The sequence below is a fragment of the Salvelinus fontinalis genome, chromosome 22 (assembly GCF_029448725.1).
Source record: "Salvelinus fontinalis isolate EN_2023a chromosome 22, ASM2944872v1, whole genome shotgun sequence".
Classification (NCBI taxonomy): domain Eukaryota; kingdom Metazoa; phylum Chordata; class Actinopteri; order Salmoniformes; family Salmonidae; genus Salvelinus; species Salvelinus fontinalis.
The window spans coordinates 24,741,358-24,769,171 of NC_074686.1; the positions used below are offsets into that span (position 1 = coordinate 24,741,358).

Genomic DNA, 27,814 nt, shown 5'->3' on the forward strand with positions numbered 1-27,814 from the left:
AGTGAGCGATTGTAATCTGAATAAAGCCCAAGATAATATTTGTAAAGGACAAAACATGTATTTCTGTTTTTAGAGGGAGAGAAACGCTGGGCCAATTGTGCACCGCCCATTAAGGCCAAAATATAGCCCTGCTAATAGCCATAATGGCGCTGTACAACGTGACCGTGTGTGTTTGAAAGAGTATTTTCCAGTAAGCAACAATTTGTTTACCTTCATTAGACAACTTTGTTCCAATATTTCTGTAATTCAGTGATATTTCTTCCCACAGTAATTCGTTATGATCCATAACTAAATAAACATTGCCATTTTGAAAGAGTATTTGTATCATTATTTTATTAACGAAAGCATAAAGATGCTGATGAAGAAATACAGTACTGTACAGTATATGCTTTTACATTTGGATAATAAAGCATTTAAACTATTTTGAAAATATAAGCCACTGCATTTGTTTATTAGGCTATAGCAGAACAGCATAACGGTCCGGACGGCCCTTGCTGTGCCTGGTGAGCAGTTGGTCAAGTTCTGTTGTCAGAAGAGGAATGGAAATGTCAGGGTGAACCGAAAACCTGATGAAACCGCCAGGTATGTTGACTGCCTGTCGGAGGTGGAGTTCCAGAGCTCACAGCTGATCATGTGGCAAGGATTGTGACTCCATCTCATTCCTCGCCCTCTTCGACGCATCATTCTCTGCCTGTCTCTCCGCCAAATCCGCCTGGCTCTGGACCAATGCATCAGCAGTCACCCGAATCTCTGCCCTCCGATAATGTTTCTCTTTCTGCTGGTCTGCCTTCAATGACTCGATCTCAGTCTTCAAAGTTTGAATTTAATCCATGTGCACCTTCATCAGAGAGCATATGTTTCAAACACTCCCTTTTTCTCACTTGGGAGAAATCAATCCTTCGCTGCTGGAACACACAACACTATTTTGCGTGTCGCGGTTAGTTGTTTTTAGGAAATATTTCAATATAACAGGCACGAGTGAGTACACAATTGTTAAAAAAATAATAATACCGACGGTGTGGTATGACGAAAATCTCCCCCCTGCCAGAATCCCCCCCTCCCTTCGTGTGAACGCGCACACACTCAATTCTTCATTGTTGTGACTTGCTTGCTGTTGAGATTTCTGATCACATTAGGCTGCGTTTATTTTTATTTTTTATGTCGGTTTGATCGCGGGGGAGGCACTAGTAGCGCAGTGCGCGTTCACAGTAAGGGGGAGGGGAAGAATTCTGGCAGGGGGGAGATTTTCGGCACAACACCAGAAAGATACATCCATTGTTTTCTTACTTTTGTTTTACTCTGCCTGCAAACACGCTGGATGATTCAGAATCCATTGAATAGCTTGAACGTTTCACTTACGAGTTCAAAGAAACATGTCGGTGGTTTCGGAGGATTCAAGCACTGTTAAGGACAACAAACCCAATCAACAAAACAAACCAAGTTGTCCAAGCGGTATCAACGATTTCACCAAACCATCCCCAAGCAAGAGGGCGCGCGTGGGGAGAGGTTTACTGATATGGATGTTGACTTGTTAAAATCCATCAATGAAAGACTTGTCACACTTGATATCTTGGATATATTACAAGAGGACATCAATGCATTATGTGCCAGTCTAGAATTCAGCCAATGTCAGATAGATGATCTAAGGAAAGGGAACACAAAGCTGAAAGGTACTGTAGACTCTATTCATGGCAAGGTGGAGGAGGTGCAAAGGGAGAACAAACATCTTAAAGAAACCTTGCTTGATGTACAGTGTGGATCAATGTGGGAAATCTAATATTTTCAGGGATACCGGAGAACGACAACAGCAGAGGCTGTGAGGACACAGTCCGAGACTTTATGTCAACTGAACTTTAACTGCCCACTGATGCTGTGCATAATGTCACTCCATAGAACGGGTAAGGCCTCTGGAAATAGGCCACGGGCTATTATTGCATGTTTTAACAATTTTAAGCAAAAGGAAATGGTGAAGAGCAGGGGCAGAGAACTCAGAAACACTGATTTTGGAATGAATGATCACTTTCCCACCGAAATCAAAGAAAGGAGAGAAAAAATGTATCCCATCATGAAGGAAAAGCGTTGCCTGAATCAACAAAGCTCCATGGTGATGGATAAACTTTACATCAACGGGCAACTGTATCGGGACACTAGAGTAACTCCCTGGCTATTTTAATCCAATGTTCAAATGTGAGTTTGTGTGTTCTAGTGTATCATGACAACTTCAACTATAACGAATACATGCTCTATTGATCTTCACTTGATAAGGAAAGGGCTGCATATGGCTCAGGTTAATGTATGTAGCCTTCCTAGCAAAATACATGAGGTTTTAACTTGGTCAACATAAATAATATTCATATTTTGGCTTTGACCGAAATGCATTTAGATGCATCTGTAAATTATGGGCAACTGAACATTCAAGGATTTAGTCTACTGAGAAGGGACAGGAATCAAGGATATAGTCTACTGAGAAGGGACAGGAATCAAGGATATAGTCTACTGAGAAGGGACAGGAATAGGAATGGTGGGGCTGTAGCACTGTATATTCAGAATCATATACCTTTTAAGAGGAGGGATGACAAATAGAAGCATTATGGGCTCAAGTACATCTGTCTCACCAGGCACCCATATTGTTAGGATGTGTGTATAGACATCCTAGATCTAAGGTGGCCTATCTGGATGACTTATGCACTGGGTTTGAACAGGCCACAGATAGTAACAGAGATGTACTTTTCTTGGGTGGTTTTAATATAAATTGTAAGGATCATAATAATTCAAATAGAACTAAATTGATGAGATATGCCGAGAACTGTGGTTTGAAACAAATGGTTAATGATACTACTAGATCATCAATTAAGTTGGGTCGTCGTTCAGACACATGCATTGATCTGATCTTCTGTAATATACCATTGCAATGCTTAAAAGCCAGATCAATGCCAGTAGGCTGGACAGACCATAATATTGTGACCATAACCATGAACACCAAAGTTCCAAAGAAACCGCTAAGGATTGTGGTCAAGAGACATTTTTAAATATTTAATCATGAGCTATTTCAAAAGGATTTGGCTGCTGTACCCTGGGAGCTGATTTATCTAGAGGATGATTTAAATCACGCTACAGAATGTTTTATTGATATGCTCTCTGAGGTAATGGACCATCATGCTGCAGTAAGAAAGAGTACAGTTGGGGCTTGTCCATCTCCATGGATTGATGATGAACTGGGTGAGGCTTTTTCTCAAAGAAATATGGCAAAAGTCTTAGCAGCCAAATCTAAACTAGACATTGATGAATAGAATTATAGAACATTACGTAATTAACCAGTTAAATTGAATTGTAAGGGGAAAAAATGCTTTTACAAAAATGCTTTTATTGATTGTAAAAATGATTCTAAAAAGGTATGGGACACAGTTCAGTGCTTACTTGGTACATTTATCTCATCATGCCCATTGAGTGCGGAGGTTGGCGGGAGAACAATAACAAAACCAACTGATATTGCTAATCATTTTGAAGATTTTTTTTACAAAGAAAATGAATTTACTGAGCAACAATGTAAACACCTATTCTTCCAAACAAGCTATTGTCCAATGGATTGATGATCATATTATGAGCAACAAAACCTGCTCTTTCTGTCTACAGATGGTGTCAGTAGAGGTGTTGAAGCTATTGAAGTCATTACCCGATGGTAAATCTACAGGTTATGATCTTATGGACCATTTTTATTTTGCTGTGCTGCTCCCCAGATAGCAGTTCCACTGAGATATATATTTAATTCATCCCTGGAAAAGGGGATGTTTGCAAATGTATGGAAGCATGCAAAACTGTGTCCTATTCCGAGATAGCAAAGAACCCATTACTCCTGCCGATAGTCAACCAATTAGTCTACTCCCTTCACTCAGTAAGATATTGGAGGGTATTGTGAGTAGACAAATATGGGAGTACATGGAAAAGAATGATCTGATTACTGCTAATCAGCATGCTTATCGCAAAAACCATTCCACTACCACTGCATTGATTGACATGACTGACCAGTGGCTCAATGCTATGGATAATGGCAGGTTTGTGGGTGTACTATTTTTAGATTTTAGTGCAGCATTTGATTTAGTGGATCATGAAATAATTTTGACAAAATTCATGCATTATGGTTTTAAGGAGGTATCTAACTGACAGGAAACAGTCCACCTATATCAGTGGTTCATTTTCTTCCCCTCATGTGTTAAACTGTGGAATACCACAGGGCAGCTGCCTTGGGCCACTTCTTTACTCAATATATACCAACAACCTTCCTTCTGCCTTATCTGAATCTCAAGCTACTATATTTGCAGACGATACTACAATTTATACACCAAGACAATCGGTTCAACAGGTACAGCAAGCTCTACAAGTAGATTTGGAAAATATCAGGGAGTGGGTTTGCCGGAACAAACTTGTTTTAAACACCAAGAAAACCAAAGTTATGTTGGTCTGTTCCACCAGGAAAAGGCCAACACTGCATGGGGATACAATTAAGTATGGAAGGAGTACAAATTGAGGAAGTGGTAGAAACAAAACAACTGGGAGTGCAGCTAGACAACTGCTTATCATGGTCGTCTCAAATAGCTCATCTATGGAAAACAAATATTAAAACTGCATGCACGATCAGAAGGATAGGTACATTTTTACCGGTAAAGATTCTTAAGCAAATAACACAAGCATTAATTGAGAGTCAGATGAACTACTGTTCTGTGGTCTGGGGAAGTGCATAAGCAAGTGAAATTAGGAGGCTGCAGATTGAACAGAGCAAAGCAGCAGGGATTGTTTTAAGGTGGAGATATGGTTATTCTGTTGTAGTCATCAATCAACAAGAGAATTGAAAAAAAGCATGCGGGTTTTTTTTCATAATATACACCATTTTAAAATTATTCACAACGGTATTCAGTTGGTAAGAGACAGACATTCAGTAAATGCTAGGAATAGATTGTCCACCATCTATGTGTTATCCAGACAGAAAAGAGAAATAGGCAAAATAACATTTCGATTTAGAGCAATAAAGAAATGGAATAATTTAACTGAGCAAACAAGAAACCTTTCAATATATACATTTAAACAATACTTTAAAACCATTTAAATATAATACATAGGAAAGTTGTGCTGGACTATGATAGGTGAAGAATCAATCTATATCTGTATTTATCTGGTCAATATGTTAGTGTATTATGTATGTTTGTAACAGCGTGTTATATGTGAAAATGTGATCTTATTAAAAAATGTATTTTGAATGTTTAAGGACTCTTGGAAGATTATTCCAAATGAGGACTAAAAGAGATGCTAATAAAATCTAAATCAAATCAGATGAGCAGAATGGTACCGCCCTGAGCCTCCATTGGTTACAGTGGCCTATGATAGAAATGGTAGATCAATTAAGAATTAAAAGTGACTCCAACACACAAATGCTGCGTACACATTTTAAGAATGTAGTAAAACTAACTGCTTTCTTGGCAACCATGTGTTTTTTCGGTGCAGCCCGTTGTCCAGCCGTTTGTCCACTGATCTCCACGGATGATTGTCGGCATTTGGTACGCTCTGCAAAAACACATTCACGTTTTTAGTGCACAATATATATTTTTTTATTTTATTTATTTAACCTTTATTTATTATCGATTGTATTACACAGTATGCCTACACATTGATAGGCTATATACATTTTTGTTTTAAGAAAATGCACTGAAACCAAAATACCTTAAGTTTTGGTGATCCTCTCAGCTCCGGCTCATTTTCAAGTCCTCTCGTGGTTACGGTCCTAACCCTGGAACGGGTAACACCATAGAAAGAAGCTGGCTTGATGAAAACAATGTCCATTTCATCTCTTCTCTTCGGTCACAATGTCATTTTTTGCAGGTGGGGGAGATTGTTCACACCTACAGTAGCCGGGCTATAAAGAGTCTGTTGTCCTTATAATCGGGCTACAAGTGTTTGAAAACGTGTTTTCAAAATGCCACCAGCTGTCCGTCACTACTGTAAATAAAAACACAGCATCTTGTTTACATTCTATATTGTAACCACAATGTCACAAATAATCTGTATCTACCTTTCCAATTACTTTTAGAGTTTGGGATTTACAAATGTGTGCTTTTCATGTCATTTTTTGTTAAATCCAGTTCGGATTTAAGTATAACTTTTGAGTGACGCCTTTAGTGAGAGGTTTAATGCTCTAATATTTAATAATATCTGCCCTCCGAATTCATATCTAAGGGGCGTTTTTTACGCCATTATTAGTTACATTGTTTTAATTTGAACGTGCAGACTGGCACTAAGAACAGCGGGAACGTTTCCCTAGTCAGCGCCATTATTAGTGCAATGCCCCTTAAAGTGTTGCTCTGTGCTACCCAGCTACCCTTCCTCCTCCTCCCTTCCTCATGGGCTAGGTCCGTCTTCTGTGCGTGGCTCTGCGGCCCATCCCGTGCCCCCTGCCCTCGTGCCTTGAACCTCGCACGCCCACCCGTTTCATTGGATACAGCTGGAGAACTGCAAGGCAATCCCATTGTGCGCCACTCGGGAGCCATGACCAATATGACAAATATTGTCCTGCTAATAGCAGGGTTAATAATATATCTGTGAGAATATCCAAGGGGCTTTTATATAATTCTAAATTAATAATAATAATAATCACTTTGTTAAAAATATATATATTTTGGAGATGATTTCATTTTCAAATAATGTAAAATGATCGATAAAAAGGCCATTCTTAAACATGAGGTGAGACATTGTTGCTAATTTGTAAATAAAGCCAGTTTGTTATTTAGAATGATTTATTTCTGTTTTTAGAGGGAAAGAAACCAAAAACCTACACTCATCTCATGGGTCTCCCAGTCAAGGCCGGCACAGGTATTGAACCAGCATCTGTAGCAACACAGCTTGCACTGTACCAAGTGCAACTTCTAAACTTTCTTAGACCATTGCACACTAAGGCACTGTACAACGTGACTGGTCGGGAGTGGGCTACACTACTACAGTAAGAGCAAAATAATCCTAACAAAATAAAATAATTAAAACCTTAGTGTAACAACAATTTTAGTAAGTAATACTGAAGTCGTGCACAATTATCAGTTTCTATTTAGGTTTATGTCGCCCCCTCATTGTCAGTTAGAGACACAATAGGACCCAAAAGCATAATCAGTGCTCTAACTCCCCCTTGCGCTGGTCTGGAGCAATGAAGTAGTGACGCAGGGTACCGTACTACACCACAAATTACCTCTAAATCCCGCAGCATAATCGCAAAACTTTTAGTGGAGCAGGTGGAAAAGTTACTCATGTAACCTTTAAACTGGAATAAAGGCTGTTTTACATTGACCAAGGACTCACTGTAGGCGTTGACCAGGGTGATAAATTATTATTATTTTTATGAATTTGTTTATTTTTGTGATTACAACTTTTTTCTGACCACTCCTCAGCTGACAGCTGACAGTTACAAAGAGCAGTACATCAAGACTAAGCAGCTGCTTTACAAGTGGGATGCACTGTTGAGCACTACATCCCGAGGGGTTCGTGCTGATTGTACAGAGATTGTGACAGCCGGTTAAATTGCGCCCCTTGAGAAGGCAAGAACAAGATGTATGTCAGGAGAAGTGCAGTATTATCATAAGGAGGTGTATACTTGGAATGCAGAGGAGGAATGGAGGGAAAAGAGAGGCAGGGGAGGTATAAGAGAGAGGCTGAGCTTGAGTTGGTTAAAAATGGCAGAAAAAGGGAGATGGTTTGTTAAAGAAGAACGGTAGAAAGTGTAAGCAGAGTGATCTGAAGACAAGGAGAAATGGAAGTGAATGAGGGCTTAGTATCGGAGGTGGTAGGTTTGTTGAAGTTCTCAGAGCCCGAGGCTTGCACCGAAGGTTAGGATAAAGATGAGTCTGTGACAGTAGGAGTGAAGTTTTTGGAAAAAGTGGACCCTCGCCTTTTGGCTGATTCATTTGTGGTTTCAGGGTGGGTGAAAACAGAGTTGGGTGCTGTGGAATCAGTGAGGGTAACCAGAAATGGTCTTGTGATAACTGATTGTGTTTCTGCTGGTAAGAGGGAGCAGGCGCTCCATGTTAAACTAATGGGGGCAAGCGATGTGAATTTTTTGATCTCAAGAAAAGACCGCCATTGAAGGAGTAATTACTGGGGTAGCTGTAAATGTGAAAGTTGACCAACTGAAGGGGAAGATTCCCGGTGTTTGTGATGCTCGTCATTTGGTGCGATGCAGCCAGGGTGGCGTGAGTGGTGAAACAGTTGAGTCGTTGTCTGTTCTTTTGAGTTTTGATGTTGAGTCTTTGCCTGACAAAGTGATGTTAGGATATATAAGTTATCCCGTACGAGCTTTTGTGCCAATTACATTACGTTGCTACAGGTGTCAAGCTTATGGGCATGTGGCAGCAGTGTGTAGGAGGGATATTCCTAGGTGTGAGAAGTGTGCAGAAGGGCATGAGACATAAGGAATTTGGGAAAGTAGTGATATATGTTAATTGTAGGGGTGCCCGTGGGACTGGGGATCAGAAATGTCCGGAGCGAGAGAGACAGGTTGAAGTTTCCAGGGTTAGAGTAGTGCAGAAGTTGTCATATGCTGAGGCAGTGAAGAAAGTAGAGGAAGATGGGTCAAGGGGGAGGGATCCTGAGAGGAGTGGTTTGAGTTGTAGATCTGTACCAGTACAGAGAGTCAGGACAACAAGTGATATATGTTTCAGTAAGATTGGATTTTTAGCCTTTATCGCAATGGTTATCAACTGTACTGCAGGGATGGAACTTAAGTCGCAGAAAATTGAGGTTGTGGTGGCAGCTGCAGAGAGGTATATGGGTGTGCAAGACTTAAAATCAGAAGAGTTACAGGGTGTGTTAAGTGGTGGTGTCACATCCTTTCAGGCTGTTGGCCTGAAGTAGAATTAAGTAGATGTAAATATTGGATTAGGGTAGTTTTATTTATTATTATTTAATTTTTATTTTAAAAAATTGTCAGTGTTGTGGTAGATTGTATTTTATTAATTTTTTCAAACTAAGTATGAGGGAGTTGTACTCCAGTCTAGTAGGTGGCGGTAATGCAACATTTGTTGGATGCCAACCGCCATTAAACCTCAACTAAGAAAAAGACAGTTACGTCATCATCCGAAATGCACTGCGAGTGTCAGTTTGTTTGATAGATAAACAAGAACTGCATAACCTTAAACGATTGCAAGGAAAAACATAACTCGTATTCTGGTAAGATGGACAATACTAATTTAACGTTATGAATAGTATGCCGTTAAATAAATGTTGTGTCATTTAATTCCACTGAAAATCAAAACAGCAGTGGCCTGCTGCTGCTAATATCGTTAGCTAACGTTATCCTGTTGCTCGTTAGCCAGCTTATTTTATGATCGTGTATTTACTAACTAGCTAATTTACAAACCAGTTGATACTCAAATGACTCTTGCTAACCGAATGAGGAAACTCAATTGAGCTTAATTGGCTAACGTTATTTAGCAATCACCCAAATCCAGACAGGTGATGTCCTGAAAGAGCTGCAGAATCTGGATCCCTACAAATCAGCTGGGCTAGACAATTTCGACCCTCTTATCCGCCGCCATTGTCGCAACCCCTATTAACGTAAACTCACTCACTTTTGTACATCGCCATGGTCCGTAAAATTGACCTTATTTTAGCGCCCAAAAAACGTAATAGTTCCAGATCAACTGTAATGGCAATACCATTGTAAAGTACAATTTCTCCCCTTTCCAACAGAATTCATGCCGAGACCTCCACGCTGCCCGTTTCTGCATAATAAAGGCAATGAGCTCCGTCGGGTCTTTTTAAAAATGGCGGGCGGGGAAGCGAAACTAAAGCGTGGTAGTGAGGAGAGATGTGTGTGGCAAAACGGCTTTTTTTTTTTTTCACTCGATCTGTCCAACTTATCACCTTATCGCCTCTAAAATGTAAATAAAACATTATAAAGTTTATTTAGTGTGTTATTACATACCTATTTGAATTGGGTTTTTAGGGTGGTGCTAAAGTGATCTTCAGAAGTAACGTAAACTCACCCCATTCGTATGTAACCGCAACATTCAAACGAGGCTACAAAGAAAACTAATGGGACTGTGTTGGCTTCAAAATCGGGGGGGTGAACTACGTTTCTATTCAAGCGTTGATCGACATGGCAATGGATCTATAGTATTGGAGAAAAAAACGGACCCTCCTTTACATCGTTAGGTGTCATGCCGTAACGTACAGCATGCATAAAGCAACTATTTCTGTCTTACAATCTCTCTCCACCAGATGTAGCATTTCTCACATGTTTAAAAACAAGAAATGGACAGTGACGGGTTAAGGGGATACCTAGTCATTTTTTACGTCATCATTGCATGCATCATCATTCTCAAAGCCGCTGTTTACTTCTAAGATCACTTTAGCACCGCTCTAAAAACCCGATTAAAATTCGGCACAAACCTTCAAATAGGTATGTAATGACACATTATATAAACTCTTTATAGTGTGTTATTTACATTTTAGAGGTGATAAAGTGATATGTTGGACAGATCGAGTGGGGAAAAAAGCATTTTTCCCACACATCTCCTTCTCACTATCACGCATTAGTTTCACTTCCCCACCCGCCATTTTTAAAAAGACCTGATGGGGCTCATTGCCTTCTTGAATCATGCAGAAACGGGCAGCGTGGGGGTCATGTAATTGATTCTGTTGGAAAGGGGAGAAATTGTGCTTTACAATGGTATTGACATTACATTTGATCTGGAAGTATTATGTTTTGGGGCGCTAAAATAAGGTCAATTTTACGGACCAGGGCGATGTACAAAAGTGAGTGAGTTTACGTTAAACAGCGGCTTTGAGTCATGATGCTTGCAGTGATGACGCAAAAAATGACTAGGTATCCCCCTTACCGCCGTCACTGTCCATTTCTTGTCACTGTTCATTTCTTTTAAAGATGAGAGAAGTGCTACACCTGGTGGAGAGAGATTGTAAGACAGAAATAGTTGCTTTATGCATGCTGTAGGTTACGGCATGACACATCATGATGTAACGGAGGGTCAGTTTTTTTCAACTTTTCTCCAATACTATAGAGCCATTACCATGTTGATCAATGCATGAATAGAAACCTAGTTCACACCCCAGATCTTTAAGTCAACACAGTCGCTACAGTCCCATTAGTTTTCTTTGCAGCCTCGTTTGAATGTTGCGGTTGCGCACATTTGTACGGAATGGGGTGAGTTTACGTTACTAGTCTGTTCAACTTATCTTTCGTATCGTCTGAGATTCCTAAAGATTGGAAAGGGGCCGCGGTCATCCCCCTCTTCAAAGGGGGAGACACTCTAGACCCAAAGTGTTACAGACCTATATCTATCCTGCCCTGCCTTTCTAAAGTCTTCGAAAGCCAAGTGAACAAACAGATCATCGATCATCTCGAATCCCACCATACCTTAACCGCTATGCAATCCGGTTTCTGAGCTGGTCAAATCAAATGTTATTTGTCACATACACATGGTTAGCAGATGTTAATGCGAGTGTAGTGAAATGCTTGTGCTTCTAGTTCCGACCATGCAGTAATATCTAACAAGTAATCTAACCTAACAATTTCACAACTACCTTATACACACAAGTGTAAAGGAATGAATAAGAATATGTACATAAAAATATATGAATGAATGACGGCCGAACGGCATAGGCAAGATGCAGTAGATGGTATACAGTACAGTATATACATATGAGATGAGTAATGTAGGGTATGTAAACATTATATAAAGTGGCATTGTTTAAAGTGGCTAGTGATACATTTATTACATACATTTTTTTCCTTATTAAAGTGGCTAGAGATGAGTCAATGTGTTGGCAGCAGCCACTCAATGTTAGTGATGGCTGTTTAACAGTCTGATGGCCTTGAGATAGAAGCTGTTTTTCAGTCTCTCGCCCCCTTTTTGATGCACCTGTACTGACCTCGCCTTCTGGATGATAGCGGGGTGAACAGGCAGTGGCTCGGGTGGTTGTTGTCCTTGATTGTCTTTTTGGCCTTCCTGTGACATCAGGTGCTGTAGGTGTCCTGGAGGGCAGGTAGTTTGCCCCCGGTGATGTGTTGTGCAGACCTCACTACCCTCTGGAGAGCCTTACGGTTGTGGGCGGAGCAGTTGCCGTACCAGGCGGTGATACAGCCCGACAGGATGCTCTCGATTGTGTATCTGTAAAAGTTTGTGTTTTTGGTGACAAGCCAAATTTCTTCAGCCTCCTGAGGTTGAAGAGGCACTGCTGCGCCTTCTTCACCACGCTGTCTGTGTGGGTGGACCATTTCAGTTTTTCCGTGATGTGTACGCCAAGGAACTTAAAACTTTCCACTTTCTCCACTACTGTCCCATCGATGTGGATAGGGGGCTGCTCCCTCTGCTGTTTCCTGAAGTCCACGATCATCTCCTTTGTTTTGTTGACATTGAGTGTGAGGTTATTTTCCTGACACCACACTCCGAGGGCCCTCACCTCCTCCCTGTAGGCCGTCTCATCGTTGTTGCTATTCAAGCCTATTTTTGTAGTGTCGTCTGCAAACTTGATGATTGAGTTGGAGGTGTGCATGGCCACGCAGTCATGGGTGAACAGGGAGTACAGGAGAGGGCTGAGAACGCACCCTTGTGGGGCCCCAGTGTTGAGGATCAGCGGGGTGGAGATGTTGTTACCTACCCTCACCTTCTGGGGGCGGCCCGTCAGGAAGTCCAGGACCCAGTTGCACAGGGCGGGGTCAAGACCCAGGGTCTCAAGCTTAATGACAAGTTTGGAGGGTACTATGGTGTTAAATGCTGAGCTGTAGTCGATGAACAGCATTCTTACATAGGTATTCCTCTTGTCCAGATGGGTTAGGGCAGTGTGATTGCGTGGTCTGTGGACCTATTGGGGCGGTAAGCAAATTGGAGTGGGTCTAGGGTGTCAAGTAGGGTGGAGGTGATATGGTCCTTGACTAGCACTTCATGATGACGGAAGTGAGTGCTACGGGGCGATAGTCATTTAGCTCAGTTACCTTCGCTTTCTTGGGAACAGGAACAATGGTGGCCCTCTTGAAGCATGTGGGAACAGCAGACTGGGATAGGGATTGATTGAATATGTCCGTAAAAACACCAGCCAGCTGGTCTGCGCATGCTCTGAGGACGCGGCTGGGGATGCCGTCCGGGCCGGGAGCCTTGCGAGGGTTAACACGTTTAAATGTTTTACTCACGTTGGCTGCAGTGAAGGAGAGCCCGCAGGTTTTGGTAGCAGGCACTGTATTGTCCTCAAAGCGAGCGAAGAAGTTGTTTTCTCCAGCGCTGCTCTAACAAGCAACCAGTAAGAAAATGTAGGGGATGATGGCCCTCACTTATTAAATGAAAAATGTATTAACATTTGTCGGGCTTACAGTGCATTGTGAAAGTATTCATCCCTCTTGGTGTTTTTCCTATTTTGTTGCATTACATCCTGTAGTTTAAATAGATTTTTATTTGGATTTAATGTAATGGACATACACAAAATAGTACAAATTAATGAAGTGAAATGAAAAAAAGTACTTGTTTAAAACAGAAAAGTGGTGTGTGCATATGTATTCACCCCCTTTGCTATGAAGCCCCTAAATACGATCTGGTGCAAACAATTACCTTCAGAAGTCACATAATTAGTTAAATTAAGTCCACCTGCGTGCAATCTGTCACATTATCTGTCACATGATCTCAGTGTATATATACACCTTTTCTGAAAGGCCGCAGAGTCTGCAACACCACTAAGCAAGGGACACCACCAAGCAAGCAGCACCATGAAGACCAAGGAGCTCTCCAAACAGGTCAGGGACAAAGTTGTAGAGAAGTACAGATCAGGGTTGGGTAATAAAAAAATATCCAAATCTTTGAACATCCCACGGAGCACCATTTTTAAATTCATTATTTAAAAAATGGTAAGAATATGGCACCACAACAAACCTGCCAAGAGAGGGCCGCCCTCCAAAACTCGCGGACCTGGCAAGGAGGGCATTAATCAGAGGCGCAACAAAGAGACGTTTGGTGTTTGCCAAAAGGCAAGTGGGAGACTCCCCAAAAATATGGAAGAAGGTGCTCTGGTCAAAGGAGACTAAAATTGAGCTTTTTGGCCATCAAGGAAAACGCTGTTTCTGGCACAAACCCAACACCTCATCACCCCGAGAACACTATCACCATGTTTTTCATCGGCAGGGACTGGGAAACTGGTCAGAATTGAAGGAATGATGGATGGTGCTAAATACAGGGAAATGCTTGAGGGAAACCTGGTTCTGTCTTCCAGAGATTTTAGACTGGGACGGAGGTTCACCTTCCAGCAGGACAATGACCCCAAGCATACTGCTAAAGCAGTACTCGAGTGGATTAAGAGGGAAAATGTAAATGTCTCGGAATGGACTAGTCAAAGCGCAGACCTCAGTCCAATTGAGAATCTGTGGTATGACTTAAATATTGCTGTACACCAGCGGAACCCATCCAACTTAAAGGAGCTGGAGCAGTTTTGCCTTGAATGGGCAAAAATCCCAGTGGCTAGATGTGCCAAGCTTATAGAGACATACCCTAAGAGACTTGCTGCTTTATTTGCTGCAAAAGGTGGTTCTACAAAGTATTGACTTTGGGGGGATGAATAGTTTTGCACGCTCAAGTAGTTTTTTTGTGTTGTTTGTTTCACAAAAAATATTTAGCATCTTTAAAGTGGTAGGCATGTTATGTAAATCAAATGATACAAACCCCCCACAAAAATCAATTTTAATTCCAGGTTGTAAGGCAACAAAATAGGAAAAATGCCAGGGGGGTGAATACTTTTGCAAGCTGCTGTAGTTCTCCCATCAAGGTACTCAGAAGGATAAATGTCATTATTTAAAATGCCTTGATTGTCTTAGCATTCCAATATATATTTTTTAAAACATGTCAAACGCCATCAAGTAACCTTTGACCCCCTCCTCCAGGTGTGACCATGGGGAAGGCCTTCTCCCTCCTGTCCAAGCAGGCATGCTACGATGACTCCCTGACCACCACACAGGACGATGATGGGAAGAGAGAGGACGTGTCCCAGTTCCCCTACGTAGAGTTCACAGGCCGGGACAGCGTCACATGTCCCAGCTGCCAGGGCACTGGGAGGATACCTAGAGGTGAGCACAACACACACACACGCATACTTATGTAGAGTTCACTGGCAGGGACAGCGTCACATATCCTGCCTGTACCCTGACAGCTGGGACACCTAGAGGTAAACAGAAGGAGTAGAGTACTACAAGCCTGGTCTCAGATAACTTCGTTAAGCTGCTATACCATTTGAATGAATATGACTCGGTAAGAGTTTTGATCAGCCCAGGATCATAGTCAGATGGCAGTTGAAGTGCTGATGTGTATGGAAAACCACGTGGGTGCTCTCTTGTGGATAATGAATAGTGTGACTCTGACTCACTCTGTGGGCTTGAGGGAATGAGACCAATGACTGAATTTGGCATATGAAGGACACGTGCTTTGCCCGTAGACTCACTATAATCAAAGCTGTGTTTGTAGTTTATGATTTTATCCCCAGGGCCTGGTGAATTTCCCCTTTGAGGGATAATAATGATTAGTGATGTGAATCTCTCCTTTCAAGCCTGATTTGATACCCATCTATCCATTTCATTGATTATTTCACAATTTAATGAAACAAATCTTATGGAGAATAAACTATCTAAGAGTTTTTCCGCAAGGCGGTGTCAATAGCGTTGGAGAAGAAGTTCTGAGGGCCAGCACCAATCCACAACTAGGAACACCGCATTATTGAACAGGCACTAATGCACGCACAGATTTCTGACAACATGAACACAAACATGCATGCACAGGCAGTCAAATAATAACCCCTGGTTTTCATGGGAAAAACACTGCAGCTGTGCAGTCACTCCTTCATGGCTCTGACAAATAACCAGACTATTTTCCTTGATTTTTCCCCAGGCCACACAGTAGTCTTAGTTTTGGCACACAAAACCGAAAAGTATTTGAATTGTGGAACTAGATGTTCATACACTTGTTTGAGGATGTTACATCATGTCATCATTGCATGCATCATCATTCTCAAAGCCACTGTTTACTTCTAAGATCACTTTAGCACCGCCCTAAAAAACAGATTTAAAAATTCGACACAACTTCAAATAGGTATGTAATGACATATTATATAAACTCTTTAGTGTTTTGTTTACATTTTAGAGGCGATAAGGTGATAAGTTGGACAGATCGAGTGAAAAAAAGCAATTTTCTCACATCTCCTCCTCGCTATCACGCATTAGTTTCGCTTCCCCACCCGCCATTTTTAAAAAGACCTGATGGGGCTCATTGCCTTGTTGAATTATGCAGAAACGGGCAGCGTGAAGCTCATGTCATTGATTTTGTTGGAAAGGGGAGAAATTGTGCTTTACAATGGTATTGACAGTACAGTTGATCTGGAAGTATTACGTTTTGGGGGCGCTAAAATAAGGTCAATTGTACGGACCATGGCGATGTACAAAAGTGAGTGAGTTTATGTTAGTATGTATGTCGTGAAGCCAATCGCAGTGACGCTATTACTGTGTAACTCCGGGAGGGCAACATCTGAAAAATAGCGCATTTGGTAGTGTGTACCGGTGCTCGACCAGTCGGCGAAAGCCAACATCACCCACGACAGAAAATGGTTGATTATCAAGGGAAATTGATTCCATTATCTTGGCTTTAATGGATTTCGACATTTGAGTTGTCTCGCTGAAATTTTCTTACCCTTTCATATGACCGCTCGACCAATATATCGTGCATCCCTAAAAAAAAAACATGTTAGAAGAAACATATATATTTTTTTTTAAGTAGCCACCCATTGCCTTGATGACAGCTTTACACCCTCTTGGTATTCTCTCAACCAGCTTCATGGGGAATGCTTTTCTGACAGTCTTGAAGGCGTTCCCACATATGCTGAGCACTTGTTGGCTGCTTTTCCATCATTCTGCGGTCCAACTCATCCCAAACCAGCTCAGTTGGGTTGAGGTCGGGTGATTGTGGAGGTCAGGTCATCTGATGCCGCACTCCATCACTCTCCTTCTTGGACAAATAGCCCTTCCACAGCCTGGAGGTGTGTTTTGGGTCATTGTCCTGTTGAAAACAAATGATAGTCCCACTAAGCGCCAACCAGGCGTATTGCTCTGGTAGCCATGCTGGTTAAGTGTGCCTTGAATTCTAAATAAATCACTGACAATGTCACCAGCAAAGCACCCCCACATGATCACACCTCCATGCTTCACGGTGGGAACCACACATGCACAGATAATCGATTTACCTACTCTGCATCTCACAAAGACAAGGTGGTTGGTACTAGGGTTGTCAACTTTTGACTGGTACAGTATATCTTATGGTGAACCTGGCATTTGAAAAGCCCTAATTAGCATTAAGATGTTCAATCAGCAAGATATGAGTCGTGTCCACTCCGGTAGCCTTCACGCTGCCGGTAAAACACCATACAGCGCATTTGTTAACAATTACCCAAATTACATATGTCACCTAACTAATAAAGCTTATGATTTGACATTGCGAAAGCCATTTTACAATTGTTTAAGTGCTGAAGGTGCCACGCAGATATACAAATATTAGGTCAGGGATAGGCTCTCGTTGCCTTGAGGTGCGGTGCTCTGTGTGCACGGTTGTTATCTGACTTGGACATCAATGATAGGCTGCTGGAGAGGAAGCATAATTTCAGTCACAAGATTTAGAGCTATTTTTGGATGGGGGGCATACAATTACGAGTAATAAAAAAAAACATTAGTGATCCGGCGGTCTGCACATTTATAAAAAAAATTAATAATAATAAAAAAAAAAGTATATTCTGACCGATTCATGCCATATTTGGATCGGTTTGGGCTCCCGCGAATCGATGCACTCATATCTTAAACAGTTGAACCAGGGACTGATGCCTGTTGGTGAATCGTTACATTCCTAGTATTGCTGTAATGTTGTAGTTATATCAGATGATTAGTTTAAACATTTCCTTGCATTACACAGGCCAAGAGAACCAGCTGGTGGCATTGATTCCATACAGTGACCAGAGACTCAGGCCCAGGAGAACGTAAGTGGAATGTTGTTGTTGGGTTGGTAGCTATAGGCTAAACGTCACAGTAATGTTTTCCCATGTGACTGCAACTTTGCAAGTAACTATTCCTTTCTTGCAATATTCTTTGTATCCTGCTACTTCTGACCCTGCCTTTTCTCTCTTTCACAGAAAGCTGTATGTGACGGCCTCAGTGGCTGTGTGTCTGCTGCTGTCCAGCCTGGCTGTCTTCTTCCTATTCCCTCGTACCATAGACGTCTCTTACGGGGGCGTCAAGTCTGTCTTCGTCACCTACGATGAGGATAAGAGGATTGTCTATCTCAACGTGACGGTGAGCCTCTCTCTATTCTAACCACACCATGATGATTTGGATCAAGTAGGACAGTCACAGGAGGAGACTGCTTTTCCTTATCAACCGGTTCTTTGCTCCTAAGGTTGCCCATGTTCGGGCAGATGAGTTGGGTCACAAATATAGTGGGTTTCTAGGTATCCTGCCAGCCCTTGAGCAAGGCACATAACTCTGAAACTGCACCAGGGTTGCCGCACTGGCTAACTCTGGTTTCCTGTGGTGTTTGTGTGAAAAGATTAATTTCTGTGATCATAAAATTACAAAATATTCTTCTTCATTCCAGAACACTCTGAACATCACCAATAACAACTACTACAGTATAGAGGTGTCTAACATCACAGCCCAGGTCCAGTTCTCCAACACGGTGATCGGGAAGTCCCGCATCAATAACCGCACCGCTATCAGTCCTCTGGGCTTGCAGCAGGTACACAACTCTGTAATAACACGATAACAACTCTGCAATATCCGGGGGGGGGGGGGGGGGGGGGGTACAGCGTCCAGGCAAAATATATAGCGGAGATACATGAGCCTAGCACAATAATTGTAACAAAATGTCAAGACAATTGTAGGCTATTACACCACTTTTTATCATTACTGCATGTCAGTGGCATGAAAACAGCTGACATAGCCTATGCCGCAAAATGTGATGTGGTTTGACGAGAACTTTGACAGTTTGACAAGGCAGAGATCCATGGCCATCACCGAGACACGCGCAGGCAGCAGTGGACGCATACATTCTGGCCTAAATGTCATTACACTGTAACAGATGACTCTTTCCTTTCACCACTGTTTGGAGGCTGGTAATATGTTGCCAGTCGATGAATGTGGTTATTACACAACGATGACTGGTAATAACACGCATGTTTAGCTATTATAGGAGCCCTTTAAGTGATTGTTTGACAATCAGATGAAAACATGACTGGTTGTGTTTATGCTACAGTAATAGGTAATACATTTTACAAGTTAAATGACATCTTTACGAGGCACACGGAGATCCTATTCAATTAATAAGGATTCTATATGTAATTCTATGATTAGGCCCTTTAAAGTTCTACTTTCACCACTGGTAATAACACTAACTGCACTGTAATAGTGTGGTTATTACACAATGATGACTGGTAATAACATGGTAACTGCACTAAGTGTGGTTATTACACAATGATGACTGGTAATAACATGGTAACTGCACTAATAGTGTGGTTATTACACAATGATGACTGGTAATAACATGCTAACTGCACTGTAATAGTGTGGTTATTACACAATGATGACTGGTAATAACACGCTAACTGCACTGTAATAGTGTTATTACACAATGATGACTGGTAATAACATGGTAACTGCACTGTAATAGTGTTATTACACAACGATGACTGTAATAACATGGTAACTGCACTGTAATAGTGTTATTACACAACGATGACTGTAATAACATGGTAACTGCACTGTAATAGTGTTATTACACAACGATGACTGTAATAACACGCTAACTGCACTGTAATAGTGTGGTTATTACACAATGATGACTGGTAATAACATGGTAACTGCACTGTAATAGTGTTATTACACAACGATGACTGTAATAACATGGTAACTGCACTGTAATAGTGTTATTACACAACGATGACTGTAATAACACGCTAACTGCACTGTAATAGTGTTATTACACAATGATGACTGGTAATAACACGGTAACTGCACTAATAGTGTGGTTATTACACAATGATGACTGGTAATAACATGGTAACTGCACTGTAATAGTGTTATTACACAATGATGACTGGTAATAACACGCTAACTGCACTGTAGTGTGGTTATTACACAATGATGACTGGTAATAACACGCTAACTGCACTGTAGTGTTATTACACAATGATGACTGGTAATAACACGCTAACTGCACTGTAGTGTGGTTATTACACAATGATGACTGGTAATAACATGGTAACTGCACTGTAATAGTGTGGTTATTACACAATGATGACTGGTAATAATGCGGTAACTGCACTAATAGTGTGGTTATTACACAATGATGACTGGTAATAATGCGGTAACTGCACTAATAGTGTGGTTATTACACAATGATGACTGGTAATAATGCGATAACTGCACTGTAATAGTGTGGTTATTACACAACGATGACTGGTAATAACACGCTAACTGCACTGTAATAGTGTTATTACACAATGATGACTGGTAATAACACGCTAACTGCACTAATAGTGTTATTACACAACGATGACTGTAATAACACGCTAACTGCACTGTAATAGTGTGGTTATTACACAATGATGACTGGTAATAATACGGTAACTGCACTGTAATAGTGTGGTTATTACACAACGATGACTGGTATTAACATGGTAACTGCACTGTAATAGTGTGGAATATTACACAACGATGACTGGTAATAATGCGGTAACTGCACTGTAATAGTGTGGAATATTACACAACGATGACTGGTAATAATGCGGTAACTGCACTGTAATAGTGTGGTTATTACACAACGATCATTATTGGACGTGCAGCAGAAACTCCAGTTTCACTAAATTCAAGATCCAACGACCCCTAGCTGTTTATTTTGTACTAGATTCAGACACCTCTTCCTTGTCCTGCATCCGTTGTCACAGTGAGGATTTCAGGTCAATTTCCTATTTTGGTTCTTGGAGCACTATGTCACCTTTTTGATCATAACCCTGTGTGTTGTTGTTCCCAGGTTGACTACATGGTTCCCACCATTATAGCAGACGAGATGAGCTACATGTAGTAAGTACAGTACAGCACGTTACAGTACTAGTATTATGAGAACACTGGGAGCCTAATGGTCGAGATGTTGTTTAAAATAAATCCTATGGGAGTACAGATTGCAGTGTGGAGTCCTCTTTCAGTTCTTGCTTAACCTCGTCCCCAGGCTCATGTTACCGCATATAGAGCCTGGAAACCACATGACACTAAAGTGGGACTTGAAAGGGGCACATGCTAAAGGCTGGAGAGGGACAGAGAGCCTGTCATAGCTGGATTATTTGGGATTTGAAAAACCTGCAATCAATAGCAATGTTGGATCACACCGACCCATATTATTTTTTGGAAGCCCGATTTGATTCTGATCTTCGGCATATAACGTTTATGTGAAGACGTATTTTTAGATCAAGGGTATTCAACCAGGGGACCGCGGAGATACTGCAGAGGGTCCATGAAACATTTTTAAATATTATTTTTGTATGCATGTATCGCTAGCAACCGGTTTTAATTTATTATTACATACCTACAATAGAAAAGAGGATAATATCTTCTGATGGCAACTTTATTTCGTAAACTTCATATATTGAGCCAGTTACACTCAATGGAATAACTGACATACAGTTGAAGTCGGAAGTTTACATACACTTTGGTTGGAGTCATTAAAACTTGTTTTTCAACCACTCCACAAATTTCTTGTTAACAAACTATAGTTTTGGCAAGTCAGTTAGGACATCCACTTTGTGCATGACACAAGTAATTTTTCCAACAATTGTCTACAGACAGATTATTTCACTTATAATTCACTGTATCACAATTCCAGGTCAAAAGTTTGCATAAACTAAGTTGACTGTGCCTTTAAACAGCTTGGACATTTCCAGAAAATGATGTCATGGCATTAGAAGCTTCTGATAGGCAAAAAAAAATGTGCCTTTTATTTAACCAGGTAGATTTAGTTGAGAACAAGTTCTCATTTACAACTGCGACCTGGCCAAGATAAAGCAAAGCAGTGCGACACAAACATCAACACAGAGTTACACATGGGATAAACAAACATGCAGTCAATAATACAATAGAAAAGGTCTATATACAGTGTGTGCAAATAAGGGAGGTAAGTCAATAAATAGGCCATAGTGGCGAAATAATTACAATATAGCTATTAAACACTGGAGTGATAGATGTGCAGAAGTGTGCAAGTAGAGATACTGGGGTGCAAAGGAGCAAAATAAATAACAGTATGGGGGATGAGGTAGTTGGATGGGCTTTTACAGATGGGCTATGTACAGTGATCTGTGAGCTGCTCTGACAGCTGGTGCTTAAAGCTAGTGAGGGAGGTATGAGTCTCCAGCTTCAGTGATTTATTTTTTTTGCATTTCGTTCCAGTCATTGGCAGCAGAGAACTGGAAGGAAAGGCGGCCAAAGGAGAAATTGTCTTTGGGGGTGACCAATGAGATATACCTGCTGGAGCGCGTGCTACGTGTGGGTGGGCTATGGTGACCAGTGAGCTGAGAAGGTGGAGCTTTACCTAGCAAAGACGTATAGATGACCTGACCAGGTGGGTTTGATGACGAATATACAGCTAGGGCCAGCCAACAAGAGCATACAGGTCGCAGTTGTGGGTAGTATATGGGACTTTGGTGACAAAACGCATGGCACTGTGATGGACTGCATACAATTTGCTGAGTAGAGTGTTGGAGGCTATTTTGTAAATTACATTGCCGAAGTCAAGAATCGTTAGGATAGTCAGTTTTACTAGGGTATGTTTGGCAGCATGCGTGAAGGCTGCTTTGTTGCGAAATTGGAAGCCTATTCTAGATTTAATTTTGGATATCATTTGAGTCAATTGGAAGTGGATGTATTTCAAGGCTTACCTTCAAACTCAGTGCCTCTTTTCTTGACATCATTGGAAAATAAAAAGATATCAGCCAAGACCTCAGAAAGAAATTGTAGACCTCCACAAATCTGGTTCATCCTTGGGAGCAATTTCCAAACGCCTGAAGGTACCACGTTCATCTGTACAAACAATAGTACGCAAGTATAAACACCATGGAACCACGCAGGCGTCATACCGCTCAGGAAGGAGACGCGTTCTGTCTCCTAGAGATGAACGTACTTTAGTGCGAAAAGTGCAAATCAATCCCAGAACAACAGCAAAGGACCTCGTGAAGATGCTGCAGGAAACAGATACAAAAGTATCTATATCCACAGTAAAACAAGTCCTATATCGACATAAGGCTGCTCAGCAAGGAAAAGCCACTGCTCCAAAACCGCCTTTAAAAAAATCCCGACTACGGTTTGCAACTATAACACATCCTAGATCTGAATGAATGAAATATTCTTAGGTACCGAGATGAGATCCTCAGACCCCTTGTGAGACCATATGCTGACACATGCACATTTGTGGCCTGCTGGAGGTCATTTTGCAGGGCTCTGGCAGTGCACCTCCTTGCACTAAGGCGGAGGTACCGGTCCTGCTGCTGGGTTGTTGCCCTCCTACGGCCTCCTCCGCGTCTCCTGATGTACTGGCCTGTCTCCTGGTAGCGCCTGCATGCTCTGGAAACTACGCTGACAGACACAGCAAACCTTTTTGCCACAGTTCGCATTGATGTGCCATCCTGGATGAACTGCACTACCTGAGCCACTTGTGTGGGTTGTAGACTCAGTCTCATGCTACCACTAGAGTGAGAGCACCGCCAGCATTCAAAAGTGACCAAAACATCAGCCAGGAAGCATAGGAACTGAGAAGTGGTCTGTGGTCACCACCTGCAGAATCATTCCTGTTTTGGGGGGGTGTCTTGCTAATTGCCTAAAATTTCCACCTTTTGTCTATTCCATTTGCACAACAGCATGTGAAATTTATTGTCAATCAGTGTTGCTTCCTAAGTGGACAGTTTGATTTCACAGAAGTGTGATTGACTTGGAGTTACATTGTGTTGTTTAAGTGTTCCCTTTATTTTTTTGAGCAGTGTATATCTTCTGGTCGGATGAAACAAAAATAGAACTGTTTGGCCGTAATGAACATCGTTATGTTTGGAGGGAAAAGGGGGAGGCTTGCAAGCCGAAGACACCATCCCAACCGTGAAGCACGGGGCTGGCAGTATCCTGTTGTAGGGGTGCTTTGCTGCAGGAGAGACTGGTGCACTTCACAAAATAGATGGCATCATGAGGAGGAAAATTATGTGGATATATTGAAGCAACATCTCAAGACATTAGTCAGGAATTTAAAGCTTGGTCGCAAATGGGTCTTCCAAATGGACAATGACCCCAAGCATAATTCTCTCTCCTATTACTCTGACATTTCACATTCTTAAAACAATGTGGTGATCTTAACTGACCTAAAACAGGGAATTTGTACTCTGAATAAATGTCAGGAATTGTGAAACTGAGTTTAAATGTATTTGGCTAAGGTTTATGTAAACTTACGACTTCAACTGTAGGCTTTAAAAAAGCACCTGTGAAAAGTGCTGCCGGTAAGCTTTCTTGACTTGGACATACATTTTCAACACATGGCTAACCTTTTGTTTTAAACAGCTGCTCTTAGAGAACATGTGTTTGCAGTTTCTTTTCTACCTAATAGACAGAGTTTATACTTCCCCTTCCAATTATAATGTGGTCAAGTCAAAATGCATTTTTGGGGTCACCAGTTTTCCTGGGAGGGGGTCCCTGGGCAAGAAAAGGTTGAAGACCCCTGTCTTAAATTCATACTTTCCGATTTCCCGAACTTACTTCATTTCTTGTTTAGCCTTTCACTTGTGCTGCTCCTGCTTTGAAATGCACAGCGTTTTTTGTTTTCTTATCACGTGAAACAGCCAATCTGACTGAAGCATCTGTTCTTCTTTTTCCCAGTGATTACTGCACCCTACAGACCATAAAGGTGCACAACATTGTGGTTATGATGCAGTAAGTACTCTGTCTGCACATCTCTCTTTAAATATTCACACAGGACCACAGAAGCCTGGTTCTCATTCTCCCATGTAATACTTGTTAATGCACTTGTAATACTTGTCAATAATATATTGAATAATCCTGTTTCCAGGGTGACGGTGACCACAGTGTACTTTGGCCACATGGAGCAGGTCACTCAGGAGATGTACCAGTATGTAGACTGTGGAGGTAACACCACCACTGTGAGGGGGGCGCAGCCCAAGGTGTCTAATGCCCCAATACCCCCAGAGTAACCCACATACTTGCCCTACCTGACCTGAGCCTGGTCCTGGTGAGGGTCCTTGGATGCTAGTCTTAGATCAGGAAACCTGCCAAATCTGGAGAGCTACTGTGTGTGTAGGCTTTTGTTCCAGCCCTTCTCTAACACTGCTGATCAGCTGGATATAGAATGTTAGAGCAGGGATAAAATTGTCCACCCAGTAGCTCTCCAGGAGGAGGGTTAGCCACCCCAGCCGAAGATGGTACACTGTGTTTCTCCTTCCTCTTCACCATCCATCTACTGATGAAGACCCCACTGTCATGCATTTCTGTGTTAGCTTACCATTTTGTTGGGAGTATATGCCAAATGTGCAGTTGAGGGGAAAAAATATATTTTTTTAATGTATAAACACTACCACAATATTTCAGTACCAAACCATTATGCACTTTATTAATGCATTTCAAATTCAACCTGTCACTGTGACAATGTAACATTTCACGATGCCACTCCAGAGTCCTCCAAACCACTTTGAACTGTAAATGTATATGAAGTAATAACACTTTCCTGTGTATGGATGAGGATAACCTCTGAAAGAGTTCTCTCAGTAATCTGATCTCAAATCATTTTGATAGTCAGAGAAATTGAACCAACAGATCTGGGACCAGTCTATTCTCTAAGTTAGACCTGTTGTAACACAATAGTGTGTATTATGACATTAATCATTAGTCCATCTAAATCTGCTGATCAATCACAATCCCCTATATAGCACTACTAGGGCTCTGTCCAAAGGTAGTGAGCTATATAGGGCCCCCAAACTCAACTCTGGACCTCGAAGCCAGTTCCACTGTGTTTTTTCTTCATTGTTCCCCTCTAGTCATGGACTGATTTAGACCTGGGACAACAGGTGGGTTGCAATTATCAGGTAGAATAGAAAACCAGCAGGCTCTGGACCTTGTCGGTTAAGAGTTGAATCACCCTGATTTAGGAAATAAGGTGCCATTTGAGATGAAGCCAGAATGTGGCGTTTCCAGGATTTCTCAGCTTGTAATGACCAGGTTCTGCTTTAGAGGGCTCTCTGTACAATCTGTGAATTTGGACCAGTTTACTGTGATCTGTTGTGTGTGTGTGATCCGTTGACGTGAATTGAAAGGCTTATATCCCTGAAATTGAGTAATTTAAGATATTAAGTTCCTTCCACCACTCTGTTCCCAATTGGTAAAATATTGATTGATTGATGGTGATTCCTTATCAGTAATTTACTCCTCTCAGTTTGTGCCTATGAGGGAGTTGTGTAATGTTTTGTGATCCTACCTACTGCTGATTTGTATTTGACCAACTGAATTTTTACGTTCCATTGGATCCATTTTCATGATATACATAAAGAGGATTTATTAATAACCTGCAAGGGACTGAGTTTTGATAATTTACGTCCCTGCCTATCAAACTCAGTTGAAGAGTTTGTAGAACTACCTAGATTTAATGAAAACCTGTTTTAATACAACTTTTGTAATATGATTCATACCTACGTTGTAGAGAACCTTTTTGAAATATGAACTCAAATTAATATAAACTACCCTCTTTCATAGATATAAATATACCTTGAATTATACAACTCTAATAGAAACTACCCTCTGTCATAGAAAAATATACCTTGAATTTCTTAATGAATAATCAAACTGTAGTTTGCCGTTGATGTAATTAGCAGTTCCTAGGTTATTGTAGAGCACAACATTTAATTTTGTTTTTGTTCAAGCACCTTAATCGTGTATGGAAGAGTGGTTCAGCTTTTGATTGAATGTTAGGATCGAGTGAAGACTTGAAATACTATTGGTTCATCAAGAAGAAGAGTGGTTTGATGATCTGACGAGGTTCTTTCTGAATGTCTACTTCTGTGGGGTAGATAATCAGAATAATGTAACAACTTTTTGACTAGATGTAAATACAAGCTGTTTTTAAAGAGTATAAATGTAGTTTTTATTTGCTTTTCATCATTTTAAATTGTTTGTCCTGTCTAGGTATGTTGTCATGCTTTCAGGAAAAAATGTAATAGCATGAATAAAGTTGTCTCCACATTTGTCTGTTATCTTGTATTTCCTTCAGTCTTTGTTAATACCTTTTTATTTAACAAACCACAGAGCAACTGGTAAGAAATGGAACACTCACATGCTTTAGCACATGAATTAGTGTGACATCACAATTCACTCACAATGAGTTCATGAACCAGAATTGGAATCATACTGGTAATTCTGATTCGATGGATGTTTGCCAAACGGTTGTCTCCTGAGCAAAACTGAACTCGCACAATGTTGCCATGTGGACAGCCAGTGGGAACAGTTTTTACATCAAACCCCATATTTGACAAACACTTGTCTGCATAAATAGCCCCTTTCGATGGAATTTGGCACATTACTTACACTTTACATGCACTTTCAGGCCATTTTGGAAGCTGATCTTCCTTTTGACTTACAGCAAAATAATGGTAAGTTAATATCACTGATGACATGTTGATGCAAGCTTGTATACTTCGGTGATGTCATTTACAAAATAGCCTCCAAAACCCTACT

At 41.2% G+C, this 27,814-nt stretch overlaps 1 protein-coding gene and 1 long non-coding RNA gene across 2 annotated transcripts; one reads left to right on the top strand and one right to left on the bottom strand.

The window, feature by feature from the left end:
• Window positions 1–313: 313 nt before the first annotated feature.
• LOC129820082 (uncharacterized) lies at window positions 314–9,794 on the bottom strand. Its single transcript, XR_008754152.1, has 3 exons — window positions 9,600–9,794; window positions 5,713–5,988; window positions 314–5,556 (listed from the first exon to the last, which is right to left on the bottom strand). It is a non-coding gene; the product is annotated as an uncharacterized LOC129820082 (long non-coding RNA).
• On the top strand, window positions 9,079–27,325 carry LOC129820081 (transmembrane protein 106B-like). Its single transcript, XM_055876923.1, has 8 exons — window positions 9,079–9,198; window positions 14,912–15,094; window positions 17,973–18,036; window positions 18,190–18,349; window positions 18,651–18,791; window positions 21,084–21,133; window positions 24,953–25,006; window positions 25,143–27,325. The coding sequence occupies exons 2-8, from the start codon at window positions 14,920–14,922 to the stop codon at window positions 25,282–25,284; spliced, it is 786 nt and encodes a 261-aa protein (XP_055732898.1). The 5' UTR covers window positions 9,079–9,198; window positions 14,912–14,919; the 3' UTR covers window positions 25,285–27,325.
• The last annotated feature ends 489 nt before the right edge of the window (window positions 27,326–27,814 follow it).